Consider the following 23686-nt stretch of genomic DNA (forward strand, 5'->3'; position numbering starts at 1 on the left):
ATTAATTGCCACAACTCTGCCCTTATCTAAATATCTACTCAAGAGAAGCAATGGTCATAAAAGGTCTCGAGACTCGATCATAAAATGGTGAAGAAAAGTAAATGTTAAAGTTGGCATAGACATGTTTATTCATTGAATTTTCTTCTAGGGACACACTACATTCGATGATGTATCACAAAGCTCTGCCGTTTGATTCCAATATAAACCCTCTGGGCACGAGGTTAAAACTGGCATACCGATAATGCATATATAATATTTGCCGCAATCTGTGGCGTGTGGCAAATATATTTTACTGTTTTTGGGACAATTAGGTACATTGCCTTCAGAAATATCTGCTGGACCTAATGTGGGTGTTGTAGGTAGCCGTTGAGGTTCAGCGAGTATGAATCGTGTTGTCTCGACATTTGACGATCCACTTGGATCAGGTGGTTGACTTGTGAAACCGTTGTTTAAACCAAAGCATGCCTTGCACACTTCACTCGTTGGAGTATTGCTAAATAATTGTTGACTGGAAAATACTGTAGAAAGCTCGACTTCCGTATTTAATTGCGCAGAGCTCGTTTGGTAAGCAGCTCCAGCATAGCATTCCGTCAACGGGCGAACTTCGCAAACTTGGCGTATATAGTTCCATCCAGCGCCACGTCCGCATTTGTGTTGCATCATGTGACCGAATGCGCATATATAATATGAACTGCAGTCGTTGGGATGTGGTAAAAAATAAGTTCCATAGTGGTTGCATACCACATTTAGAGGGTCATAATTTGTCATGGGATCAATTGGCATTCGCGTATTCACATCAAAAGCTATAAAAGTAATATGTTGCGGCGTCATGTCCGATTCATATAAATTGATATTTTCATCCGAATCCAGCTCTGTTTTCGATAAATTCACCTCCTTTGGCGTTACATAGTCTGATCCAGTGACATCCGAATCAAGTTCTGTTTTCAATAGATTCAATTCCTTTGGAATTGTATAGTCAGATATAGTGGTTTGATTCTCCGTATGTTTATTCGTTAAAATATTAATCTGAAAAGGTATGAGACATGAGCTTGCTTGTACTTACATCTACTGTCATGAGTTATGATGTTCATTAGTTTCACCTTTTTAAATTGGCAATTTGCGATTTCTGGCCAATTGCAAACTTTGTTATCTGCATCAAAATGGAGACCTTGATCACAATAACTTATCATGGGTACATTTCCACAAATGAAATATGAATTACAATCGCGTGGATTCGGCAAAATTGCGCCATTAGAGACGTCACTACAAAGCTATGGAAAAAATAACACATATTCAGCTTAATTTTTTATATTTTATTTGCTTACCATTTCGGACAAATCTTCTATGCCGGCGCTTAATCCACAAAGGTATGCGATAAATGCCACAAGGCACCACATTTTTAATTTTGACAATTAAATCCTTCAACAGTTCAGTGTGTTGTATAACCACTATTTGCTGTTTCTGCACAAATGAATGATTTTTTATAGAATCCGAAACCGTTTGATGGCCACTCAACTTTTGTTTAAGGCGTGGCTTGTCGCACAAGTGCTATCAATTAGCTTTACATAGAAGTTCGTGTTCAATGTTTTATTAATTGTATGACAGACATATTTACATTTTCCAGTATGTACGAGTATTCCAGAAAAGAATCTAAACAAAAAATAATATCAAATACGCTACTACAGAAAAGTCAATCTTGCCGAATTGTTAATATGAATTGCTGCTTACAAAGGTCGAAAGAAATTAAGGACAAGAATTTTAAATATTGCACACGTTAACATTGCTGGCTGGTGTATTGCTGCGAATTACGCTCAAAGACTTAGGGAAGCTGTGTATATGAAGAGATCCGAAGATGGACACGCCGAAATTCTCCTCCCCTTCAACTGCATTCTGAAAACTTGGTGCGCAATCACTCTGACAGCAGAGCGACAATACTAGCGATGAGCGCGCTAACTGTGCGTTCAAAGCTATTCAAGGACCGTCTGCTCTCACTAGAAATACTTCAGCATCAGACTCTCCTGGGTGACTGGCGAGATCGCTGGCAAGTGCAAGGCAGACATGATAGCCAGAGGGGACTAAGAGTGCCCCGATTAGATCGAATTGAAACCGAGTTGGATGTCCATTGGTCGACAACAGCTCCTGTGCGACTTTTGTTCTAAAGTAAAACGCAGAAGATCTACTGAACTACTGGCTCTTAGCAAAGCTCAGTATGCCACAATCGTAGAGGTTCTTACTGGATACTATCCATTAGGTATGCGCCAAAGCTGAAAGTATGGCTATCTTTGCTTTCATATACACCTACTTTCGATTAGATGCACAATAATCTTATATATACACATTGAAAAATACTATTATACTATTGGAGAAATTGGACCCAGAAATGCGAAAAAATATTGCATATTTTTAGGCAAAAATTCATTGCTTTGGTCATTGATAATTAATCATTGATCACTGCTAAAGCACTCTTGTCTCCCTGATAATACCTTATCACTAAGTTTAATTACAGTAAAGCTAAACGAGTCAAGAATTTCTAATACTTTCATTCCGAATTATTCTCAATTGTGATCTACATAAAGCTGTGAATATGTAACTGAATCGGATTTGTATAAAAGGGTACTGTGTTTAACACATATAAAATTTTAAATTTATTTTAATTTAGAAAATACATTTTATATTACTTATTTTGAAAGTTTTCTAAGAAAAGCGCCAATTACAAAACATTTTTTATGAAATAGGTTCATTGAGCTATGAGATTTTTATGTGTTTATGATATATTTATTTTTTTAAGGTGTTAGAAATAAATGTTACTAAAATTGTTATATTCTTCTACACCATATTGCAAGCGCATGAGAATCGTATCACTCCTTTTAGCTAGATATACATAAATGTACATGCATGTCTTAATTTTCTGATGTCTGTCATGTGGTATATCTCTATATCCAATTGTGGTGGAAATCCAACTCAAATACGTGTAATAACAATTTAGCACTGTTTGTAATGAGCCGCGGTTCGATTTTCTCTTCCCTGTGTTTACTCTTTAGCTAGCTTTAAGAGAGAAGAGTGTTTACCTATATTGTGCTCTTTTCTCAGTAGACAAAGTTTCAGGCTTACAGTTTCAAAAACTGATCAGCCAACAAGGAGACATCCCCATTTATTGCCACAATAATTTCAACTTATAATCAGAGTAAAACGGTCGAGCATTGTATAGCGCCGGGGCGTTCTTATTTCTGAAAGAATGCGAATAAACGAATTCGCACACGAGTGAAGAGCGGCCGTCCGGTTATCGTTGAGAGAAAAAACAGTGTCTTATTGTTGTTTCGAGCAAAAAATGAGTTAATATAACAGAATAAATATGTAAATTCACTTAAACAAAATTATAAGGTATGCTTTTATATTGTAAATCCGTGTGCATATGTTTGGAAAGCATGTAATTTCATAAGTGACGTAGAAAAGAGTATTCCATTAGTGCATAAATATAAAAAATAAATTAAAATAGCAGCCATACACATGCATGATACATACATATGCCTGTACACGCATCTGTATATGTACGTTTGCTACATACATGAAACTGTATCGAAGTGAGTGACTTATGCAAGTTAACGTTTAACTATTAAACTTTTCTGTGTACAGAGGCTTCTCGCTAAAGAATACACTATGGAGTATGTAGTGGAAAACTAAAATTAAAATAAAAAACTTACATTAATCCTACAAGCTTATATGCATACACATATGCCAGTGTTATTGAAATAATCTGAATAAAAAGTGATTATATATAAATATATGTATATAAATACATGTGTACTTATATGTATGTACGTACATATATGCCGCATATATGCTTATATAATGTGATTTGATAAAGTCCTTGATAGCCTTATCTGCCCCAAATGTATATATACATATAATATGTTCGTTGTACAAGTAAATCCCTTTACTGAATTCGTCAATAAAACAACAGAGTGAATGAAGTGCTTTAAAGTATAGTTTTGGGATAGTGGCAACCTTGCAAGCATATTCCTTTTCAGTAGTTACTCTAAACGAAAATCCACTGTACATACATTACAGTTTGTGCCAAAGCTCTATTGTCGAAGGGGAAAGAGTGCAAATAATTATGAGAGCCTTTCAGTTAAGGTAAATATTAATACTAACATGTGCAAAGAAATATGCGATAACGTTATTAACAAGGCAAGAAAGTGTATATGCAGAGAGCAGAATGAGAAAATTGTTAAAATAGCTGTGATAGCTGGCAATGGAAATAATAAATCGACACAACACACACGTTGATAGTTAAGTTCAAGTCGTCGGTGGAAAAAAAGTATTAATTGGAGTGTTAAAAACTGCCTGGACGTGAGTAAACAGAATTATAACTTTAGTATGGTAGTCTGTCTACAACCACACAAGCATATATTAATAGCACTACATTTTTTTAAAACGACAAACAAATTGAAATTCATGCTTTGGAGGAATAAATACGCATTTCAATTAGATCAGCTGATAAGTTTAAGCTCAAATTATATGTGTAGAAGTAGTAAAGCGCCAGCGGATGTCATCGCAAAGAGTATGTGAGAGATAGCTTCAGTATGAATTACTTAAGCGAGTATTTAAGATAATGTATATAGAGAGAGAGGGGAGACCACAAAGTTGCCAACCTAATGATGGAGATTTAAATATGCGAGTGTTTTGAAAATTATAACGTCAAAAAAAGATTTATTGCCATTTTCAAGGCTAAAATTTAATGTTTTTCTTTACCTCAAATGTCGCGTAAAAGTATTTAATTATATATTTTGTATATTTTCTAAAATCTCTGTTTAACACTCTTAAAAAATTCTGCAATAGCAACTATTATACACATACATATAGGGTCAATAAGAAGCAATAGATGTAAAAATGAAATAAAACATTCAAAATTTGTCTAAATGGGTTAAATGTAAGCCAATAATTTTATGTCATTTATCATTTAAACAAAATGTCAGCCAAATGGCCATCCCAGCGTCCGTTTACGACCTTTTTCGATGACTTCGTGTAGTATTTCGGCTGGAATTTCAGCGGCGCTCATTGTTGCCTTCGATCTCCTCGAGCCTTACTGGTTGATTGGCGCAAGCTTTTGTTAAGTAATTCCAATCAATACAAGCAAATGAACTAACAAAGTATAAAATAATAAATAGACCACTGTTTGAAGACGTTTCGAAAGAAAAAAAGCTCGATGAAGCCGTCCTACCACAATCTGCACTAAACGGTTAATTTATGGGGACGCCATTGCGTTCTACTAAAGAAAAACGTAAGTGACACTAGCGAACTGACAAAATTTATCAAAACTCCGTAAACAAACATGGCCATTAGGGCAGTCAAAATCGCTTCATCCCCATAGGTAGACGCCGTACTTGTAAGTCATATGCACAAATATGTATGTACATGTTGATAGTGGCGATAGATCCTTGCCAGTTTAGTGAATTCCTTTCGTTCATAAGATTTAAATACAAAATTCTAGAGTACAACGTACTGTGCATGTGGTTTAATGCTTCATTGCTGCAATTTTTCACTTTGATTGATTCAGTTTATCAAATAAGAGACTTAAGGGGTTCATTGATTGAGTAAATAAACTTTTGTAGTTGTAATAATGTTTCGGCAATATCAGCACACCGACCATATCAGAAGCAGTTGTGAAGGTTCCCAAAGATATCAGTATCTACATATAAATGTACATGCATGTATATGCATAAATTTATCTTAATTATGAAGCAAATGGCGATATATGTATATGTACTAGAGCAAGGATTTTGAGTTATTCTCATTTTTGCGATTATGACATAGGTTAAACTTTTACTTATACTGGTCCTTATTATTTCGATCAGGTTTACTTTATATCGCGCACATCAGTTAGTGAGAGAGGTGCATTAACAAATGAAGCCAGAATATACATATAGTAAAGTTTAGTTCAATGCCAAAAATTTGCGGGGATGGTCCACATATTACATTAGAATTACTTTTTTATCACGTTAAAGCATTTGAAAGTTTAAATCTAGCAGATCGAGTAATAAATGTATACAATGGTATACAAATGTCAGGAATTATACACATATATGTATGTATGTATTTAGACGAATTCGTACGAAAGCCTTTGTTATCTACATATCAGCCTTCTTCATGCCACCCACTTTAGGTATACTTGCTGGCACTGGTATGTCGATATCATGTCAAGACCCATGCGATATTTTTGTCTCGTCAATTCGAAGCTCAGTATTTGTGTTCGTTATATTGTATTTTTGCTTATTGTGTGTCACTCATTTGACATGGAACATTCGTTTAGAATTGATAAGCAAAAAGTTTTGATTGTTTTACTGCCTCTATTTCTTATATATTTCTCAAAAACGCTACACAAACAATTGGAATAGCCGACCAATCGAAAGTCCACCAACGAGAGGAGACAAGAGACACATTAGAACATTTCATTTGCTATTTTATTCGCCATTGTCGTGTTTGTCGTGGAAATATGGCTTCTCAAAGAAAGCGTTGTGACATAGAGTTCTTATCAGTTAAACTAACCAAAAACTGTAGTAAATTATAAGTGGTCAGATATGTAAAAATATGTATGTGCATACAATCGATTCTATACTTAAAATAATAGTGCGCCTATTGCAAACGTATGTATTTTGATTTATTTATTATATTAATTAATTTCAGATAATCAAATCAGCTTTATAATCTGATTACAATCTGTGCAAATATCAGATTATAGGCAGGCGGTTAGATATATCATTGTAAGAATGAGTTCCACTAAAGAAATGAAAAACGGTACGAAGACGCAAAAGAAGGCGATTAAGGCTAACAAAAAACAACAACTGAAACAACAGCAACATCAACAACACCTTCAAAATCAACAAAATTCAGTAGTTGCGACAGCGGCAACAACATTAGCGCCCCACCCTGCCGCTCAATACAGTGTGAATAAGATAACCGGTAAAACAATCAAGATGACAGTGCCTACAACTACTAATAATAATAACAACAATTGTGTTAAAAACAACAACAACATTAATCAAAAGCTACCCGATTCCGCAGCACGAGCAGCGCACGCAACGCCCTCCGCTATGCAACAACCCGTGGGCTCCATTTTACCTGGATATGAAAATGCGCCGAAATTCGAACGATCAAACAGTTTTTCATTGCGTGGCAAACTAACTAAATTGATCAATTCAATTACAGGCAGTAAAGAGAATCTTAATAAACTAGATGATGAGAATGCCACGCCGTACAAGTTCACACGTAGTCGCTCAATGATACTCTTGCGGCGGTCAAATCGTCGTAGTTTAATTGAACCTCAATTGGAACAACTATCTGAGGAGGTTGATCCAACTTCACCGTCATCACCTCGTAAAAACTCTGTAGATATAAGTGGGCAACCATTTCCTGTACCATCATCGTCCAATAAGTCGGCTGTCAATGCCACTTCTGATAAGAGTGGGCCAACTACAATGATTACACCTCAACGACAGAACTCTCAGCCATTGACTTCAACTCCGGTTGAAGAGGGTAGTAGTAGTACAGCTTTGCAGCGAAAGCCGTCATCCATATCCCTGGCACCAGGGGAGGGAAATGGTGTGCCATTCAATCCAATAGCGAATTTTCAGCGCCGCCGTTCCAACACTTTACTAGCATCTTTTAAGAGCACCATTGCCACTATAACCGGTGAAAAGAAGAAGGAGAAACTTAATCCTAAGTGGAGTGCGTCACTACAATCCTTGCAAGCCATAGACAATATGGTAAGCTATGAGAATATGTCCTTCATCGATTACGATAAGTTCAACGGATATGAAAAACAACTAGAACGACAGCTTTCCACGCTCAGTTTGCGCACCGAACAGAATCCGCCTATTACACCAATCAGTAGTACCACAACCGGCACAAACAATAATAAATCGCTTAACGCTCCGGTGACGGTAGTGCGTCGTCGTAAACCGAGTGTCGCTCGTCAATTGGCAGACCGTCGTTGCCATTCGCGCGGTAGTTTTAATTTCGACACCGATTTCGAACATAATTTGGACAAACCGCGAAACGTGTATCGCGATAGTTTAGATTCCCGAAAACTTGAACGACTGAACGATTTTTCTCGCAACTCTTTTATATTGGATAAAGAAATTGTGGATTGGTTGAATTTGGAAGACGGTCGCCTGAGAAAGCAACGCAGAGACAAGAGTGATCACCAAATGAATGTGGACACCGTGGACTCGTCAGCTGTTGCCCAGGTAAGTGCATACAAACAGTATAAAAATATATTCTCAAAACGAGTGGGTTTCGTGAAAAATATGAAAAACTGAAATCATTTTAAAGACAAATAAATTTAATTGAGGTTGAAGAGATATGAAATTCTGTGGTGATGTTGGAGCGATGTGTCCATTTATTAGACACAAAATAAAGCCATAATATTATAAAAATTGTGTTATATATTTTATAAACCTAAAGTGGTGTTTGAAAGTAATTATAGTTGGCATTTTTCAATTTACGATGAAACTGCCATACAAATTTTTTTATTTTCAATTAAATTATTTGATTAAAGATAATGGTAATGTTAGCTGTTTGAGCCCGTTCTCAGTTAATAGAATCCGTGTTCAATAAATGGTTTTCTGCATATTTGTATAATTAATTTGCACTACAGTAACTATTTGAATATAAAAAGTAAAGATTTTGTACAATGCTGATGAACTTCTGCGTCTAATGTCCAACGCCTGTGTATTCGATATCCTCAGCCTTGGAATAGTGTATGCAAGCTAATACAGTGTCCAATAAATAAAGAGCCCCTTCAATAACACACAGCGCACCCATTGCGATGCCTGTTTGACGCTCAGCATTTACATAGAGAAAGTCCTGGTCAGACATATAGCCGCCCCAATAATGTAAAGCCACACCGCCTATGGCAATCCACATGGCTGTGCCGACCATATTCATCAGTGTGTCTGTCAGCTCACTTTAAAAACATAAATAATCCATGTATTCATTTATTTACAAAAAATATTTATATGTTTATTTAAAGCAAATACAAACCGTTTATGCTTGGTGGTGCCGAAGAAGAAGGCCACTGTGTGCACAGTGGTATAGATTAGAAACCCTACAAATATACCAGAGGCTACTATTTCCGGTGAAGGACTCTTTTCTTCATTTAAATTCCATGTTCCGCTAACGCCCAAAAAAATGCCCTCATCTCCAATACAGTAGAGGATAAGAATAATAATGTTGATCGTCTGCCAAAAAGAGTAAAGAAATTATTAGAGTACTATATGTATATAGATAGCCGATATATCAGAATTTACGAATTTATTTGTTATATGCTGTCTAAACCTATTGGATAGTTTAAATTTTTAGATTGGGCAGATAGATGCGTAAATTTCATTTTAAAAAACGTTCGTAATCAATTTGTTCTAAAAGAACAGACCTTTAAACAGAAATATTAAAATGTTTTTATAGTAACGGTAGAAAACTTAAAAAGAATGCGCACATAGTAATATACCTTTAGAACCATATGAAATATATACTCAAAGCACATGAGGAAAATCAACTAAATATCAAACTAATGATTATAGATAACGTTCGTATGACGTCATCTTTGTTGAATTGTGACTAATTCAGGTTAAAAATACGGTAATGCCTTTTTAAAAAAATCGAAGGTTTAATAAATATTGGAACCTTTAAACAAACTATATTACTAACTGTTTATTAAGCTTTATTTATGTTTTGTTGTTAAATTTTGCTTTTCCTTCGAAAAGTCGATGATCTTGTCCTTACCAATTTCAGAGTTTTGATAAATATCGATCCAATCGTCTCCACAGACACCATATTCTTTTCGCTTAATTGTTCTTCACTTTTCAAAGAATTTTAAATAAGTTAAATATAAAAGCTACAAAAAGACTGTGCTTTTGTCTAGAGACACTTTTATTAATTAAGTAAGAACAAAATTTTTGATATCCGTTCGATTTCGTTTTGTCGTTGTTCGTTGACTAAATTGTAATTCGATCGCACGTACTCGTACACACAACAGCGAGCTCTAATGCGAAGCACCACACAATGAACGACTTTTACTCGAAGCTTTTGCAACTGTCCTGATAAGATAACAGTAAATGGAATGTTAGAGCAAAGAGTCACCAGAAAACGCCGAGATAGGCAATACATTTTTTAACGTGATTGTGAAATAATATTTCATTGCGTTTTGTGTAAACATTGCCTTGTTTACTTAAGTAGATAAAAAAATGCTTGGTTGCGATACGCTTTTTCCTCGTTTTCTTGTACAGGTGTATGTTCTGCCAATTTGGACTGTGATGATTTCATTTTTAGTTCGTTATATGTATGGAATACGTATTACATATTTCTGTTCCGATTATACGTCGATTCAACAGTTTCTCTGTTCATCTAGGTATCTTCACAGAACTCAATAATTAAATTTGCCAATATGGTTTTACTGAACGCCCAGCAAGAGCTGCGTGCCTTACCTAAATGGATTCTTACTCAAGTGTCTTTAAACTAACTTTGAATTTTTTCTTTTTTTACTTATGTAGAAAATTTGTATGAAAACTGTTTAATTTTTTTCCCAGAATAAATTCCCTGTACTAATAAATATATGTATAAACAATTTTTGCACAACAAAATGTGTAAAACAACAGTTTTCAGAAATATCTTCCTTATGTATTTTATTTTTCAATATGCATATGTAACACATATGTATTTCCAAAAAAAAAATATTTATAATATATGTATTTTGAACATGAAAGTTTTTAAGTTTCGTGAAGTAGCCTCTTATTTATTCCAACGTATACTGCCTTATGACGGCATACTCTGTGGGGCCTTTATAGTATAGCGCGCATCCCAAAATAGTATCGGCAATATAAAGAGCCCCCTGAGAAACGCACAATGCGCCCATTGTTAAACCCACACTACGTTCACTGCTGGCATATGCAAAACTACCATCGGTCATGTAGCCAAACCAGAAGTGTATTGCTATCCCACCTACTGTTATCCACAATACGGCTCCAATTGTATTCATAAGAATGTCAGTTAAGTCTCTATAGAAAATATATGTATATACAGGTATATAGAAATATATTGGAAATATTAATTTAAAGAGCAATTACGTACCTCTTATTTGTGTTACCTCCAAAACAGTATCCAATAATAACTACAGCTGTATATATAATAAATCCAACAAAAATGCCTGAAGCAAGTATTTCAAGGGAAGCATTATGCCTTTCCTGTAAATTCCAATTGCCACCGATGCCTAAGAAATCGCCGCCGTTCCCCGTGCGGTATAAGACCAGTACGCCGATATTATTGAGCTAAAAATGCAGGGATGCGCATTAAGTGGTTAATTGTTCTCTGCTTTTGATTTGAGAGATAATTTATTTATCGTCACTGTTGTAAACTCAGCTATAACCGCGTAAGCGGTGTCCTACGCTTTATAAAGAAGAAGAAGAATTTGTTTTATTGTGTCAAGGTAGCAAAAAAATAGTTTGAACGATCGGTTTAATTACCACAATACCACAAATGGCATTTACCAATTATTTACTAGCGTATACTATATATTTGTTTACCGCAAGCAATCGCTAAATTATCAGTATGCTTTTGTTAGTTTACCAGTTTCAGTATTTTTAAACATATCGACGCCATTGTCTCGTAAGAAACCATTTTTGAACGATCCATTTCCCAAATACAAGGAGGTTCTTTACTCTTTAAGCAAGCTTTCGAGGTTCCTTCTTATCAAGGCGTTAACTTTTATCGCGTTCGCTTCGTATATGGGCAGCCATCGACTAAACGCTCTACTCGTGTTAGCAAAAGTATCGTCACCGTTAAATGTGTACGAACTATAACTTGTGAAAAAGCGTCGTGTTTGCATTGTCGATTCGTTGCTTACCCGCTTCGATTAGATAAAAAAATACATACAAGACAAAATAATAATACCTTTCACACAACGTTCACATACATATATGTATGTATATAGATATGGCGACTGTTTGTTCTCTGTAAATATGTATTTTTAATTCGCACAGTACATGTAGATAGTAAATTGTCCATACACATTTCAGACTTCGGTTGAAAAATTTCTAGGACTTTGAAAATGATGTTTCGGTTATTAATAGTTCAAAGCATAGTTAAAACATTCCTACATACATATGTATGTACGTTACTTAGATGATATTGAGAGCAGTGAAGTTCAATAAGAAATTTTCCCCTCAGATTGATCGAACAGTTTTAGCACCCGCAAATAAATTAATAAATTCAACAAGTTTTGAATATAATTAGCACGAACATATGTATGTGCATACATACATACCAAATAAACACATGACAGTTGTTTAGAAAGCGAATTACTGTGGCTCAATTGAAATTTGTCGCCGCTAAACGAGCTGAAGTGTCGTTATTTTCAAAGCAAGTCTAACCATTAGCATAGTAAAATTGCGCGCAATACGACTTTACAAATACAAATTATGACGGATTTCTCTCCCAGCGTCTGCATACATAGGAATAGTCTATATATACATACATATGTAAAGCATGTACAGACAGCCATTAAATATTGATTTCAATTGCTTTGTCGGTTAAAATATGCATGCCTGTATTTGTATTGAAGGGGTATAAAATCTAGACTTAGCGGTATTCATAAAAACACTAACAAACACAAATCTTTCATAGAAACACTAGCTTAGTACATTTACTCGCATAATTACCGATGTTTCAGAGAGGTTTACAAGCTTATATGTGTGTAGTTTCTGTTTTGGATTTATTAAAATAATATTTAAAATGCTTGGCAAAAAAATGTAAAAAACTATTGTACAGATTATGGAATACCGGCAACGCAAGCCTCACAGATTGTATATACTGTTACGTAATTGTTGTTAATTGCTATGGAATGAGAGCTACAATGAAGTTAAAGAAAAGGTCTTGACATTTCAGTACTCCGATTCGAAATATTTAAAGAAAAAGATAATAATTAATTATATATTGGCATAGATATCGCTATCTCTAGATATTTTTTCAAATTTGTCAATTTTGTACAAGTTTGTTGTCACCAAATAATTAATTATTGTACAAATGTGCTTTCGAAATGAATTTAGCCACACTAACGTGCCACACCGGTATAGTCAGTATCGCCCTTCGAGTAGTGCAGGCAACTCATTACGGTGTCCACCAAATATAAAGCTGCCTCGAGTATGCAGAGCGATCCCATTATAATGCCAACCAGCTTGTCGCTACCCGCACTAACTGGTACATGCTGAACTCCCAAGTAGGAGTAGTCGCTTGTGTCCATGTAGCCGACCCAATAGTGCAGTGCAATGCCACCAACTAGGGCCCACAAGAAGGTGCCCACCACATTCATCATAGTGTCTGTAAGTTCACTGCAAATAAATGTTAAATAAGATTGTTGTTTTTCCATACGAATTTTAAACATACTGTTTGTATTTGTTGGGTCCAAAGAAGTAAGCAATTGTGTGTACGCCCGTATAAACAATGAATCCAATGAAAACTCCGGAAGCGAATATTTCACAACCTGCACTCTTCTCTTCCCAAAGATTCCATGTGCCACCCACTCCTAGAAAGTAGCCTCCAGCGCCAACACGATAAATGATAATTATAGCTAAATTAAGAATCTGCAAGTGAGGCAAAGATTTAAATAAAAAATGATTATGGCTAAAAACCGTAAAAGTAGAAGGTACGGTAACGGTTACATACATATATGACGCATACAGATGTATGTATATGTGTATGGAAATTATTATGATCTATTAATATTAATTGTACACATATAATGCTTTTTTATATAGTTTTCTGAGCTTAAGAATATTTAAGTATAGATAAACATGTTTAGAACTTAACCACTCCCTGGTTGGTTGTAAATGCGTTTATACATTCGAAGAACGGGCTGTGAGTAACGCCAAGGCAAAAGCATTTCGAAATTCAACAGAATGCCTGCGTTATATTTATGAGTAAACACTTCTATATTTCCCGACATGGAAAAAGCTTTTGCTCGCCTGATAAGCAGTTATCAGTAATTCAAGCAGACCAAACTACACCAGTATGAAAACTTTTTCGAAAATATGTAGTTTGATTTTACTTCAGTCATACTTTCATTTTATATAAACACTTTTCCAAAAATGTTTCGATTTCACTACAATTATATTTTCATTAATAATATTTCTTTTTTTATTTTTAGTTTTTTTTTATATTATTTTCTATTGTTATATCTTCACATATACATATCACAGCACTACGATATATAACTAAGTAATAGAAGCACTGATTTTTTTTTGTTGTTTAACTAAAATTGAACACTTTTCGATTCTCTTAATTCTGTAAAAAACTTATTGCTGTAAGCCGAAACGTACCAATTTCAATGCTTTAATCACAATTGAAAATATCCAAATCAATGACCATTCCATTTTAAATAACCGTCAATTAGTTTTGCAGCAAGTCAATAAAAACCCTTTAAAAAATACTTTTGTTCGTTTGCGCTCGTATGTAGTCGTTCGTTAACTAAAATTGAAACGATTTTAAACCTCGAAAAAGCAAGTAACAGGAAAGTAATGAGCTTTTGTAATCGCACTGATAAGATAAAACGATGTCACATCGGTATTTGTGTAACAAGTGCCCCTTTCAGGTGGGCACAATGTTATCATGCAGTTGTGTGTGCAAGAACCTCATATCTGTTAACTATTCCCATTTTTCTTTGCTCAGCTTTTACTATGCAATGAGCAATGCTCGGCGCCTTACGACTCTATTTGCTTGTTTTTTGAATTTATAAATAAGTATATTTCTTGCAATGCATAAATTCTTAAAATGCCTTGGGAACCATTAATGTTAGGATGAAAGTATTCGAATATAATTTGCTCCAAGTAAAATCAAAAGTTTTTATCTGAAAGAGATATAGTTAAAGGATATCAAATCCAGAATAAGTATAGATTGCACGAGTTTAAGAACTATTATTATTGCTTATAGAAGTATTTTTTACTGACTCTAATGTAGTGAATAGTATGGTATTATGAGTCATTGGAAGTCAAGGTCAGATTTACTATGGATATGATGGTTATATTGATAATATGTATAAAAACTACTTATATTCTGAAGTTTTTTATTTTGCAACTCTAAAACAATTTAAAAATAATTTTAAAGCTAACTCTTTAAATATGCGTCTCTTAATTAATAAATATCTTCGATCAAATAAGTATGTTTTCAACAACGACTTTCGGATTTTTTATTGTTGTGATGCCATTATTGAGTGTACGTTGTGTCATAGTATTCTATATATACACATACATATATTATTTTATTACTACTTACTTTTTTTTAATTTTGATCGTTAGTAGCGTGCTGCCATCGTACAGCCAAATTTCTCAGAGCGCGCTTAATGGCACGCTTGGCGAGTTGAGAGCAGTGCCTGAGTAGAGTCTCAAAAGCGATAAAAAGGCTTGTTTTTGTGTAGATACGTATGTACGTATGCATGTGTATGTATATTTACTCGCACGTAATCTAAATTCACGAGTAGGACCATGTGTATGTTAAGCCATTTCGGCTTGGTTGTGCAGGTGATGAGTCATTTCATATCGAGCGCCTGCATATAATGAGAATAATTAAGAAATGTTTGAAATATACATATGTAATTAACAAATTATATTTGTTGTATTTGATATTCTATTACCAAATTGTGTTGAAAATCAGCAGGTTTGCCGAAGATTAGATATAAACTCGGTACAATGTAAACACCAAAAATTGGTATTGCTGATGAGTCAGAAGCTTATGTACTTGTACATACATATGTATATGTTTTTGTGTATATATAGTGTGGCTTTATATTTTTGCATAGCAATTACTTTTTGCAATATTTATTGAAAATGATAAATCGCTTCCGTTGCCATTCGAAACTTCAAATGTTAATATTTACGCGGCGGCTTTGGTGCTGTTCACACCACCTACGCTCTTTAATGATTCTCTTCAACATACAAAATACGTATATACGCACAGTGGGAAGCTTTGAAGAATATTTACTAAGTTCTTTTAAGACGTTATTTGCCGATGTAAAGTAACTATGTATTTCAGTTGATGATATTAGCGCAGCTTTTTGAATAGCTTAAAACGTTGATTTTTATTAAAAAAAAAATTGTATTTTCATTTAAACTGTGTCTCTTAATTAAATTACACCTACTCGCAGGGGCGTACGCAAAGGAGGTTTTAGAGGTTCCAAAAAATACAGGTCGGCAGCACCAAATATTTCCATTTTTTTATGTAATGCAAAATTTGAACAGAAATCCCCCTGAGATTTGTTTCTCCATACGCCGCTGCATACTCATATTAATTCATTTTATGTTTCTTCAAATGTTCCCGCTTAAATTCAAGTTAACGTATTCAGCGCGCATGTGTGTTGACAAACGTTTCGTGAGCGTGAGTCATTTTATTGGCGTGCTTCGCCAAGTTTGGCTGTCATACTTTATTTCTGGCTTTGCTTGCTCAATTACATTAATTATACACTCGCAACATCTTTCATAAAGTATAACAATTTTGTTTACATTCACGAACTCAGATAAAAAGTTATACAAATATGTATATTAAAGACATGTATCGTTAATCTCTTATCTCTACAAAACTCGATAAAACTGTGTTCTCGGTAACAAACTTTTACATTTATTGCTACAATTACCATATTAAAATTGACATTGGATTGATAATTCAATCAAATTCGGATAACAGAAGATACCATTTATACAAATATGTTAGTCTAATGTTAGCTCTTTCAGTTGATTTTGCAATTCTTTCTTATGCAAGACGAGATATGTAAGTATGTGTGAATGAAATTTGGTAAACAAGCTACCTTGCACCTAGTTAGGTACCCTCCCCAGTTACAAAAGAGTACCTACCATATATACTTAAGGCATCTATAAGTCTGTAGTCTTCTTTAAACTTGCAATATTAAAAATTATGTTACGAGAGAATTTTTTCCTGCCTTACTTGCTGATGTTATTTTCTGATTATACGAGTATACAATACAAAAAATATCTAATCTTCTCTGTTTTCTTTTGTTCAATTTTCCCTGATTTTGTTTTGATTCTACATTCGCATGACTGTGTCTTTTCAGATTGCGCCACACCGCATTTCTGGTGTATTTTTGTTTTTATTATTTCGTCATTCTCGCTTTTCATATGTGCATTGTTGTTGTTGAGGCGTAAGTTTTTGTGAATGAAAGCCGCATGTGTTTACACACGAGCACATTGCACGAGAACTTAGCAAGGGTAAGCGCGCTCCAGAGCTAGCACAGAGAAGTAGTGAGCGTTAAAGAGAGTTAAATACGAAAACGCAGATTATGTTTTTTTTGCATAAGTAGATTACAGCCAAGAGTGTTAGAATACAATATTACGCTTTCCACAGACCACTTACCTGCAGTTATCATTTTTGGCAGTCATCTGTATGAGTTGACTACGTCATACTATCAAACATTCATATATCATATAACGTATATGCATATACCCTGAACAGGATAGATAGAACTGGCATACAAACTGAGCGGTTTTTCATTTGATGAGCCATCTTCACGAGATTTGTCATGAATGCAATGGTGCAATCTTCTAAGAAATTGTTTACATCGCATCACTATACCGATCAAATTCTTGTAAAGTATTTTTGGTACTTGTGAAGGGTATTAACCGAAGTTAACGGCGAATATCGCATTCGATGGAACGATGAGCTGTACGAGATATACGACAACATTGACATAGTTCAGCGAATTAAAAGACAGTGGCTACGCTGGCTAGGTCATGTTGTCCGGATGGACAAAAACACTCCAGCTCTGAAAGTGTTCGGTGCAGTACCCGCCGGGGGAAGCATAGGAAGAGGAAGACCTCCACTCTGTTGGAAAGACCAAGTGGAGAAGGACCTGGCTTCGCTTGGAATATCCAATTGGAGCCAAGTAGCGAAAGGAAGAAAGGACTGGCGCGCTGTTGTTAACTCGGCTATAATCGCGTAAGCGGTGTCTACGCCAGTAAAGAAGAAGAAGAAACTTCATTTGCAATTTTTACTAAATAAACAATGTCAATTCAAATCTGTCCGTCGGCAGTACTATCAGTTTTTATAGTAATTAGACATGTATCAATAGAGGTATCTGGGATACTATGGCCTACAAAATGCATATATACATAATATATACATATGATATGTGCGAAATACGTCCCTCAAATCAAATAAAAGTACACTTTCTTATCACTGCCAGTGATCAAATGCTCGAATCTATGACCTGAATAGAGCAAATTTTCATACTTTGTTAAGGTCTTTTTGATAGCGAGACGGCGAATAACTAAAATATAAATTATTTTACTGCGGCATTTAACACGTAAACAATAAATATGTTTTAATTTCTTAATTTCTATGTTTTTCGATGAGGTATATATTACATAATAACTTCACTTTCGTAGAAACTTTTTATTTCTCATACTCAGTGCGTACCAGTTCTACTACACTCTCAATGCCACTGCTGGTTCTGTTCGGTTCGATTAATTTGAATATATGAATGTTAGTTGTTTTCGTCCTTACGTTCGTCCTTTTTAACGAACAAGGCATGAAATGAGTGTTCAGTTCGAACCAAACCGTTGCGCTGAGCGGATGTGGTCGGCTCTTAGTCTAGCCACACGAAGCATTCAAACGGAAAAAGTGCACAGCGCGGGCAGAAGAAACGTTTATTCACACAGCTTCCCGCAATCGTTGCTCCCTAATACGTTAATGTCACAGTGTACTGTGTGTGTAAATTAATTTTTCTTCGTATTGCTGTTTTTGTGGCGCCCACATATACAAAAAAAAATGAAATAGTTGTACGTACGTTCGCCAGCGATTTCGCTAATACCATTTATTTAATCGCCGCTAACTTTAACGCCAACACTTGTATAAATATGTGTGTATCAGTGTGGTGCAACTTTCAATCGTTGTGTTTTAGAGGAAAATAAATTCAGGCTGCTAACGAAGTGTGAGAAAGCGTACACTATATGAGCAATGCCTGTTTGTGTGGCATACTAATAGGCGCCTTGACGAGTATGAGCAAACTAAAAGCTGTCTCGAATGAAAATGTTTTCGTGCTAGCTAAATATGATTAAAAGTTAAGTTTGTAGCCGTTATTATATAATGTAAGTATTAAAATACCAAAGTGTACAAAATGAACCGAAAATGCATACTTCTGAATGTATTTACATAACAACTTTAAAATGTGAGTACAAAGTCCAAAAAAGGTGAAATCAATAACGCAAAAGTAAACCTTAGAATATCGGCTAAACTTACCATAGAGCACGTGCTATTTATCACCCAGAACAGATAAGAAAATGACATTTGCAACAACATTCTGTATTGATGAAAAGTAACGTCCGAAACATTTTCGGATTTTTTTTTCTTTTTGGTTTGTTCATGTTCAACTCAGAAGTGATATATTTTTTGGGTTTATTTTATAATAAATGCAAATAGTTCGCAATGCAACCGCCTTCTCTGATTGTTTTAACAATTTCACCTTATTTGTTTTAATACATACAAAACAACTAGTATGAGGCATAACAATATGTACTTTATATGAATTTTTAATAATACAAAGGAACGCAAACACTGTAGAGAGTTGTATGAAACAGATTTGCAAAGAATATAAAGAATTAGTAAATGAAACTGAGTGGTAAAATAAATACAAGTTTATGCGTCTATTTTCCCGCCAAAATAACTGAAAGTTTGGTGCCCTGAACATAATCCATTTGACATTTGTCCAGGGGACAATCCATCCCTTGATGAGTGAGTTGCGAAAAAAAGATTAAAGATTACTTACAAATCTTATGTAAAAAAATTGCTAAGAACGCCTTAAGTTATGTTTAAATATGAATGTTAGATAAAAGAGACCAAAACACACAAACGAAAATCAATTTAATATTTAAGGGATCTCCATAAAGATGGAAAGGAGTAGGTAATATTTTTACGTTTTTATATTATTGGGGTGGGTCCTTCAGTCCAGTAACTTTAAGCCTACTCAAAAAGGAGTTAAGCAGTATACATATATGAACATCTGTTGAAGAATTAACAGGAATTCAAAATTCATAGTTTTGATGTTCTCCAGTAATTGCAGCAAATATTTCGGCTGACATCCCTGCTAAAAGTAATGGTAATAAAAGATCAATAGATGCCATCTATACCAAGCAATGGTAACTAATGCAGGTACCGATGTATCCTGTACATACAATGTTCTTTCCGTATCGAAGTTGATAAAACAGTTTCCATAAACACAGTAAAAATGATCGCATACAAATTTCCCATCGAATATTTTTTCCATACGGATTTTGATGCAAGCAAGCAAGCAATGAATGCCTGTATTCATTACACCATCAAGCTAAAGAACAATGTGTAAAACATGCCGAGTTTAATGATTTTAGATTGATATGGACATTCGATTATTTACATAATAATTTAAATATATAAGATATCTACTAACATATTATATTCGCCAAACCCTTCCATTGCCACTTGCTTGGTCTACATACTTTGTTTGTACTGATATAAAAAAGCGAAAATATACATGCACATTTCGCAGATATCGGCTACACACCACCTTGCGTATATTATATATACATACATACATACATATTGTCTAAAATCATTATAGGTCTAATAAATTTGTTTTTATCACCAAAAGCCACGATAACAACAGTCTGAAGAGTGATATTAACTGTGTGAATCATAATACTCATAATACTATGAATATGTATAATAAAACGACAACCTGTAAAGTCTTTCTCATAAGAAAATCGGTATTTTTATAACGCAAACAAAAACAAACACATTAAAAGGAGCACAAATGCGTATACTATATGCCAGCCTTGCAGACGGCCAACCCCAAAGGTTTTTGTGGCGCGAAACTGCCCCATAAAATGGTCAATATGTGTCGTAAAATGGCCAATATTTTAGCACATATTTGCCCACGTGCATACATGCGTACGTGTGTTTTCGTGTCGCGTATAAGCGCGCATGTGAAAAAGAAAGTCCTTCTCCATTATTGTGTATGTGTGTACATTGCCATTTTATTCAGGCGGCACTCCTACAATATCCGTGTTATGAATCATAAATTTATATGCAATGATAGACGTAAATTGATAAACGTAGAGGCATATGTAAGTGCGAAGGCTTGTTGGCATATGTGTAAATTAAATATTCGCTTATGGGTGTTCATATATGTATATGGTATGCTCCTGACGTCAGACTCCAAAGGAACGCCAAATAAAATTTCACGATTGGAAACCTCTAGACCTCAAACACAAAAAACCAAAAACATTTGAAACTAAAACAAAAGGAAAAAAATACCCTGCACATATACAAAAGAATCCATCCAAGAACTTTGATCCGTCAGTTTGTATGGCTGCTTTATGCTATAGTGACTCGATCTGAACAATTTCTTCGGAAATTGCACCGTTGTCTTGAACAATTAACAATGTCAAATTTGGTGAAGATATTTCGCCAAATGAAAACGTTTTCCATAAAAGCACTTATTCCGATAGTTCTGTTGGCATGGCAGCAATGGACTATAGCTGATATCGATCATTCCGACGAATATACAGACGAACAGACAGATGGTCATGCCTGAATTGACTCAACTCGTTACTGATACTTTTTATATATACTTTATAGGGTCTCTGACGTTTCCTTTTGGATACTATAAGAATCATAACAAATATTACATAGCTTGTTCAGGGTATAAATATGTATCTATATATGAATATATGTAGCTATAACAGCTCTTAAGCCAACGAACTTAGTTTGCATAACTTTCTAGCACAGTTCTTGAGAATAAGATTCTTTATATATACACGGCCCTAAAGAATATACATATACTTGCATAACCAGTCTCTAGCAAAAGCAAATAGGTGAAAAGGGTTTTTGCATATAGCAAGATGTAATACAATATATTAACCCATTGGGAAAATATTTTCAAATCAATTTCAGTTATTGTGTGGAGAGAAATGTTTCTAGCAGGTTTGGTTGACGTAACTTAAGAAGATTTTTAGCTATACATAAACCCTGAAAGGACGCGGGACCTAAAAAATGTTAATCTCAGACGGCCCTGTTTAATGTTATGTATGTTATGTATATACTGTATGTATGTATGTGTCTTGTGTAAATTTTAGTGGTTTTTATATTTCTCCTGTTAAATTTGAGGGCAGGCAGTGTTCAGAAGCACAAATACATATACATATATGTATGTACTCGTACATTTTGCTGCTATGTGGGCATGTCTGCAGATAATTTGACTTTGGACCATTGGCTAAGCGTCTACCTGTCGTGTTGCGGTTATAGAAATCATAAATCAAATTTAATTTGAAGCGTGCCTAAACATACCTACCATATTAATAAAAGAAAAGCTTTAAAATACAAAAGAAAAGAATTTATTAATATTGTTGGTGTAAAGTTTAGGAAAAACAAAATTAAATTTTTCTGCCTCAACTTGACTAAACAATACATGAGTTTTTGTGGTGTCAAGGAATTTATTTGCCATGCTAATGGCTTTGTGTGGCTTATTATTTTTCTTAGTTACACAAATAAACCATTTAATAAGAAATTTTTAGCTTTTTAATGCTTAGATTCATTAAATTTATGAGTTTTCGCTGACACCATGGCTAATGTAAAGCAAAAACACCAACTAAGCTTCCAGCGATAATGCGAGACTTTATAGTAATCAGCATTTCGCTCATTAGTTGGGGAGGTAACCAACCGAATAACAGTCAAATATATTTATGTTGAATTGCTTAAATCAAAACAAAATCGAAAAGACTTTCGCTAATTTCATCATAAATCTTCCATGTAACCCCTTAAATGCACCGATTTGTTTAATCAAGTGGAAAATCACTTGCGGAGGCAGCGGAGCGAACTCAACTAAGTATATTACATATGAAGATTTTAAAGTGATTGCCAATTTATTGTATTTGTCCTTCATGCTCTCCACTAAGCATAAAACATATTGGATATTTTCAAGTGGCTCGAAATCACTACAAAAAATGATTCCCTTACAGTTTGTAGTTGTCGAATTGCCTGCTAACGTTACACTCAAACCGTTTCTTATTGTTGTGATTGTTGTATTATTACACTTGTTGTAGGCACATACATACATAAGTGTAACGCATAGAACAACCCTTTCACCTTTTTCACCACACAACTAACCAACCGTGCTGTAGATGCCGATTATGGAAACAGTTGAGCATAGGCAGTCGTTGGCAGCTCACTTCTTCATAAGGTTGAGTAAATGTGCATTTAGGAGCAACCACAGAAAACTTCCACCTCCAATTTATATTGCTTCTACCATTTTTGCATGTGCGCTAGACTAGTGAGGTGGCGGTATGCATGTTCAAGGCTACGTTTATCTGCTCGAATGAATGCAATGGTGGCTGAGCAAACTGAATAGATTGTTCACTTTGCCACTGGTGATTTTATAGCCTACACCGATAGTCAAAGTGTTGTTGTTGCTTATGTAAGTGAAATAGACGCTGCCCGGTGACTGTTACATAAGTCATGGTTCGCAATATTTCCGCTTCTTTGACACTACATTTGTCAGTAATTCGTCAATTTTGTTTACGGTTGAAGATGAAGACTTATGCAAAAGCGGTACAACTATTGTTTGATTAATCATAAGCATTTGACGGCAATAAAACATGGATAG

General features: G+C 34.7%; 5 protein-coding genes across 9 annotated transcripts in view; 1 reads left to right on the forward strand and 4 right to left on the reverse strand.

The window, feature by feature from the left end:
* Positions 1-104: 104 nt before the first annotated feature.
* Positions 105-1484, reverse strand: LOC105227384 (uncharacterized). The gene is made up of 3 exons (XM_011206704.4): positions 1326-1484; positions 1101-1271; positions 105-1026 (listed from the first exon to the last, which is right to left on the reverse strand). The coding sequence occupies exons 1-3, from the start codon at positions 1395-1397 to the stop codon at positions 145-147; spliced, it is 1125 nt and encodes a 374-aa protein (XP_011205006.2). The 5' UTR covers positions 1398-1484; the 3' UTR covers positions 105-144.
* Positions 1485-3151: 1667 nt separating this feature from the next.
* The window catches only part of LOC105227390 (uncharacterized), a 56238-nt gene continuing 35703 nt past the window's right edge, over positions 3152-23686 (forward strand). For 3 of the 5 annotated variants that reach the window (XM_049458021.1, XM_049458022.1, XM_049458023.1), the window contains exon 1: positions 14562-19139. Coding sequence is in view for 2 of the 5 variants with exons in the window: in XM_011206710.4 (XP_011205012.2) it covers positions 6768-8246 (1479 nt within the window). In the remaining 3 variants the exon portion in view is untranslated. Of the gene's footprint in view, positions 4351-6684; positions 8247-14561; positions 19140-23686 lie in introns of those variants that run through there. The other 2 variants (XM_011206710.4, XM_049458024.1) reach the window with 2 other exon arrangements.
* LOC105227389 (hypothetical protein) lies at positions 8368-10027 on the reverse strand. The gene is made up of 3 exons (XM_011206709.3): positions 9781-10027; positions 9043-9239; positions 8368-8965 (listed from the first exon to the last, which is right to left on the reverse strand). The coding sequence occupies exons 1-3, from the start codon at positions 9829-9831 to the stop codon at positions 8713-8715; spliced, it is 501 nt and encodes a 166-aa protein (XP_011205011.1). The 5' UTR covers positions 9832-10027; the 3' UTR covers positions 8368-8712.
* On the reverse strand, positions 10653-11818 carry LOC105227388 (protein snakeskin). The gene is made up of 3 exons (XM_011206708.4): positions 11620-11818; positions 11125-11321; positions 10653-11051 (listed from the first exon to the last, which is right to left on the reverse strand). Exons 1-3 carry the CDS (start codon positions 11683-11685, stop codon positions 10790-10792), a joined length of 525 nt encoding a protein of 174 aa, XP_011205010.2. The 5' UTR covers positions 11686-11818; the 3' UTR covers positions 10653-10789.
* Positions 12745-14528, reverse strand: LOC105227387 (protein snakeskin). The gene is made up of 3 exons (XM_011206707.4): positions 14367-14528; positions 13435-13631; positions 12745-13379 (listed from the first exon to the last, which is right to left on the reverse strand). The coding sequence occupies exons 1-3, from the start codon at positions 14418-14420 to the stop codon at positions 13103-13105; spliced, it is 528 nt and encodes a 175-aa protein (XP_011205009.1). The 5' UTR covers positions 14421-14528; the 3' UTR covers positions 12745-13102.

Source organism: Bactrocera dorsalis, chromosome 5 (assembly GCF_023373825.1).
Source record: "Bactrocera dorsalis isolate Fly_Bdor chromosome 5, ASM2337382v1, whole genome shotgun sequence".
In the NCBI taxonomy this organism is placed as follows: domain Eukaryota; kingdom Metazoa; phylum Arthropoda; class Insecta; order Diptera; family Tephritidae; genus Bactrocera; species Bactrocera dorsalis.